General features: G+C 39.0%; 2 protein-coding genes across 2 annotated transcripts; both read right to left on the reverse strand.

Moving 5' to 3' along the window:
• Nucleotides 1-2,393: 2,393 nt before the first annotated feature.
• LOC108630395 (uncharacterized) lies at nt 2,394-3,359 on the reverse strand (the record flags this gene model as incomplete). The annotated part of the gene is made up of 3 exons (XM_018033699.1): nt 3,329-3,359; nt 3,049-3,262; nt 2,394-2,982 (listed from the first exon to the last, which is right to left on the reverse strand). Coding segments are annotated over exons 1-3 (834 nt in total), but the record flags the coding sequence as incomplete, so codon positions are not given.
• A 255-nt stretch (nt 3,360-3,614) lies between these two features.
• Nucleotides 3,615-4,454, reverse strand: LOC108630396 (uncharacterized). The gene has a single exon (XM_018033700.1). The coding sequence runs from the start codon at nt 4,452-4,454 to the stop codon at nt 3,615-3,617; it is 840 nt and encodes a 279-aa protein (XP_017889189.1).
• Nucleotides 4,455-5,465: the final 1,011 nt, after the last annotated feature.

Raw genomic sequence — 5,465 nt, forward strand, 5'->3', positions numbered from 1 at the left:
TTACGTAGACGGACAAATCCAACAATAACAACACGAACGAATTGACCCTGCTATAGACACGACTGCTAGTCTCAGCTATCTTCGCGAATGAAAACTCGCGATGCGAATGATCTCGACGCGAACTCTCGACGTGGATGGTTGTCGTCGCTTGGGACACGAATGGTTGTCCTCAGTTAGTTATGTCTTTGTCCAAACCTAGGTTGTCCTTCGTTGGCCTGAAAACGATTTTTGGGGATAATTCGCCTGCTAATTGGTCCCTCTTTTTACTTATGGCGTTTCGGAGTTTTTTAAATTCCTCTTACAAGGAATTGAGGTGGGAATTAGTTTCCACAAACACATTGGCCTTCAATAGGAACGGACGAGCGCGGAAAACTCCTCCAGGTGGTCGCCTATGATGGACTGTTAAGCCGAATGATTGCTTCTTTTTAGTTTATGGCAAAGGTTATTGAGATATGAAGTAAAAAAGGTGAAATGGACGAAATATACAACTTGCTGTGAATGAAATGACGATGCTCAAAATGTTAGTTTAAATTCTCAAAAATAACCTTCCTGCACGTACTTGTCATAAACTATACCAATGAAGTCTCCACTTTTTAAACAATTGCTCCTTCGCACGGAACGGGCTTTTCAATACCGTCTATTTCGTTATGCTCGAAATCGATGTTTCTTCGAATAAACATTAAAACGCTTGTAGCTCATACTACGATAGACTTAAGTATGTACTTGACTGTGAACACACACGGGCACAAGACATTCTTAAGAACTGATTGTGAATCATGTTGGGAATTGACACGGGGACGGGAACAATAAATATAACTAACCATCATGGGGACGCGAGGCCAGGAATTAACACAGAATTATAGAGCGAATATATTTCTTTTAGAACAAAATGATTTCTTTCCGCAGTATTTGCGAATGGGATGGGAGTAATCCTTCCCAACGAAAGTTCATAGAAGGTGAAAGAGTGTAGCAGGTAGGCCACATTATTAAATGTGGGAAAAATTCTTCGGAAAAAAGCGATACTGTCTCCTTCAAGGCTGTTTGCTTGCAAACCTAAAACCTAAAACCTAAAACCTAAAAGAAAATCCTTCCGAAATTAATGGTGACGTATCGATAAATAAGAAAATTATGCAATGTAGTTGTTCGCGCAAAGCGGTCTGTGACATGACAATTTTTAAATGTCCAACTAACCTGGGCAGTATTTCTGGGTTAACTTGAATTATTAATCAAGAACGTGGTTTAAACAAACACAATATTTATTTCGAACATGAAATGCGTACAATATGTGGAGCACTGCTTTTTACTTCGATGCTCGTGGACGACTGCCTCCAAAAATCACCGTTCACAAAAGACTCTTAAAACAGCGTCGCAGCTCCTCAAGTGTGCGCGTCGCACATGGCCCCTAATCTAAACAGTGCAGCGATCGCCTCTTTATCATCTATTTGAAACTTACATCCTGTAGCTTAAATATTAACTTGACATTCTCCCCAGCCGGAAAAAGAAAATGCATAATCACAACACGTCTTGTCTTACGAGTAACATCTATCCATTACTTAAATATTCCAGAGTGGAAAACTGACTATAAGTTAAACGTTCCGGTTTCTTTGAAATTCGTCCACTTCTGGTTTTAATTTCTTGCAGTTCCTCATTCACCAAAGATACATTGTTTTCACTGGTGGGTACTCTTCCTTTTTCGCATACCATTCGTACTTCGTTCTCACTATTACAATCAGCACTCAATTCTAGTGGATAAAGGCGTTGAACTGGTCGTGTAATTTCACCTGTCGCTGTAATTAGTCGCGCTACGCGTACATGGCCATCTTTTCCGATGAATAATTGCTTGATCTTAGCTAAAGGCCAATCTAAACGTTTTGCATTGTCGTTGCCTATTAGCACTATATCACCAACTTTTAAATTCTTGAAATTTTCGCCCTTACATTTCTGATGTTTCAGCGCGCCTAGGTATTCATTTCGAAATCTTTGTCGTAAATCATGCTTTATCTTTTGTCTATATGAAAAACGCTTATTTAACTTAACTTTTTCTATTTTTTCTAAATCTAATACATGTAAGAGAATTCGAAAACGCATAGCAGAGTGGGGGTGACTGCGTCCAACGACGCAAGCCTTTTAAGGGTACGCAACTTGACAAAGACCCATAAAACGAACGAAGGACATACTGGCGATGGGGGAGGTCCTAGGACAACCGAAAGGTCTGGCCAAAGAGGAACTCTTGGTACAGCCGTCCTAGTATTGAGACGTTGTGAATAAATGCGATATTTGACGATTACCAAGTATTTTTGTTACGCCCACGAGTTTTTATTTAAACCGTTCGCCACCCTCTTCATTTTATAGTTAGATTTCCGTTTAATCTTACATACACCAATCTCTCTCACTTCATGTAAAAACATTGACGGAGTCAAAGGCATTATATCTTCCTGACTATCTGACAGGAAAGTTATCGGTCGCGAGTTTATGACAGCCTCGCAATCTGTTAACGTCGTCATCATTTCCTCGAAACGAAGGTACGTTTTCTTAAGTGTGCGCCTCAACAATCTTTTAAGCACACTAATGAGACGTTCCCAAAATCCTCCCCACCAAGGAGCTGATGGTGGATTAAATTTCCACTCTATCTGTTGTATTGCGACTGTCTTTGCGATCTTCTCATAATCTAATGCTCTTAATTGATTATTTAAACCAACAAAATTGGTACCATTATCGCTGTAAATGACGCTCGGTCTACCTCGTCTAGATATATGCCTTTGCAAAGCCATTAAAAATGTGGCGACATTCAAAGAACTAACCAATTCTAAATGAACTGCCGTATAAACAGCGCAAGTAAAAAGACATATCCACGCCTTTTGTCCGCCCTTCAAATAAATCGGCCCCGCAAAATCTACTCCTATTACCTCAAATATCAACGCATCCCTTACTCTATCGAGCGGTAACGGCGCGGTATGTGCACTAACTTGTTTAGCTTGATGTCTGCAACAATTCACGCAATTTTTTATTACTTTCCTAACGAGTTTTCGCCCTCCTAAAATCCAATACTTTTCTCTTAGTGCGTTCATCGTTATTACTTCTCCGGCATGATTAAGCTCTATATGTTTTTCTCTAATTAATAAATGCACCAAATAGTCATTGTTTGGCAAAATAATAGGACACCTAAAATTGAAATTGTCTTCTCTATACAAAAGCTTGGATTTTGTTCTGATAAGTCCTTGATCATCCATGAAAGGTGCACAAGCATTAATGCGTTCATCATCTAAAGTATAAAAATGTTTGCCTTGTATCATCTTCATTAACTTTATATTTGCATTGCAATACTCACCTGATGTCAAAAAATTTTCTTTTCTCTTCATTGTCGTACTTTTACAATTAAAAATAAATCTCATAATCCACCCCATGACACAAACTATTTGAGAATAACTGGAAAACTTATAAAATAAACTATCTTCCTCAACTGTAATATCTTTACTTTTAACGCTTAACAATGTGGTGTTCTGTACTAGAATCGACTTCTTTAACTCTGAATTGACCTCTTTTTCGTCAATACTTAAAATGTGTGCAGCAGGCCACTTTTCTTTACTTTCCTTAAGCCAATCTGGACCTTCCCACTACTTCGAAGTTAATAACTGATGAACCGTACAGCCTCTTGACGGTAAATCAGCAGGGTTCCGATGGCCAGGTATATGCCTCCACTGCCTGTAATCGGTCAATTGCCTAATTTCTTTGACTCTATTTGAGACAAAAACACTCCAATTATTCTCCCGCTGAATCCATGTAACTACCGCTGACGAATCTGTCCAATAATAAAGTTTTACATTTTTCACATCTAATGACTCTATGACTTGCGCTGCTAATCTTGCCCCAATCGTTGCAGCTAATAATTCCAGTCGCGGTATACTGGTGCGTGCATTCGTCTTACTTTTGACTGCAGGAGCGACTCGTGTTTTTGCTTGAACGAAATATACTTGTACGTCATGTTCTTGCTGGATTCTAATAAAAATGACCGTAGCATAAGCTAATTCACTCGCGTCAACAAAAATGTGCAAGCTGATCTCATCTGTCTCGTCTACCATTCCGATCATGCATCTAGGGATCTTAATTTGGTTTATATTCCTCAGTTCGTTAATCCATTGCATAAAACGTTTCTCTATATCGTCACTTAGTTCCTCGTCCCAAGATAACTTGGCCGCCCAAGCTTCCTGCAATAAAATCTTAGGTCCGAGTGCTATTGGACAAACAAAACCGAGGGGATCGAAAATACGGTGGGCTACCGATAGAATATTTCTTTTTGTCAACTTCTCAAAAACTAATTTCTCTAGATTAGCAATGTTTAGAGATAAAGTGTCAAGCTCCTTGTCCCACAACAATCCGAGCACATTGCTAAAGCCCTTGGCAACGCCGTCCTTCGTATATTCCCATCCGCGTAAATCAAATTTGCCTGACTCCATCACGGTTTTTGCATTGTTCATGAAAACATTCAATTCATCCACACTATTCACACTCGTCACGCAATTATCAACATAAAAACTTCTTTTAAGTTTTTTCGTATTATTATAAACTATCTCCGTAATCGAGTTCCCGCTAAACGAATTCAATACGCTCGATAAATGCAAATTGATTATTGCTCCTAGAATAAACGGACTACTACAAACACCAAATACCACTCTACAATGTCTATAAACTATAACTTTTCCTTCGTCGTCATACCAAAAAAATCTGAGAAAATCACGCTCCGCTGGATGTATACTTATCTATAAAAAAGGTCTTCTTATATCTGCAATTACACCCAGACATCCTTCCCTAAAGCGTAATAGTATGACGGTAACTAATTCGATCAAGTTAGGACCCTTTTCCAGGCAGCTGTTGAGTGACTGCGCGCACAATCACCTCACTTGAGTTATTGCGTAATTTAACTTTTAGTGTTTGCATAAAAGTACTCGGCACATTACACAATATAGCTAAACTACATTCTTTCTGTATATTAACGGCACTCAAAGAATTTTGCGGTTTCTCACTTTGCGTATCACTCCGACTTTCTTCTCTGCACATAATGTCAACGTAGCGACGCGCGCACTTCGTGCATTTGAGATACACCCGACAAAATCTCCTATCGTGACCAATTTTTAAACAATTGAAACACGCACGCTTTCTCTTTACAACCTCTTGTCTCTCTGCAAGGGACATAGTCTTTGCCTGAGTACACTTCGCACTGTCGTGATCACTCTTTTCACAAAATATGCAGACAACCTCTCTGCCCTTGTTAATTAAACTACGCGCACTTGGTATGTCTTTTCCTGTAGTCTGTGGCTTGGTTTTCTTAGAACGTTCTGTTTCACTTTCTTCTCTATGAAATACGCAACTCGTTTTGTACTTCTAACTCCAAAAATTTAACACTAGATTGCCTAAGGAAGTCATTTTGACTGCTTTTGGGCAAATGTACTAATAATAATGCATAAATT

This window comes from Ceratina calcarata, unplaced genomic scaffold (genome assembly GCF_001652005.2).
Source record: "Ceratina calcarata isolate Rehan_Ccalc_2016 unplaced genomic scaffold, ASM165200v1 scaffold722, whole genome shotgun sequence".
NCBI classification, from domain to species: domain Eukaryota; kingdom Metazoa; phylum Arthropoda; class Insecta; order Hymenoptera; family Apidae; genus Ceratina; species Ceratina calcarata.

What these genes read in the sequence shown, in the direction of transcription:
- LOC108630396 (XM_018033700.1), bottom strand. Translation starts at nt 4,454, where the DNA reads ATGGAGTCAGGCAAATTTGATTTACGCGGATGGGAATATACGAAGGAC.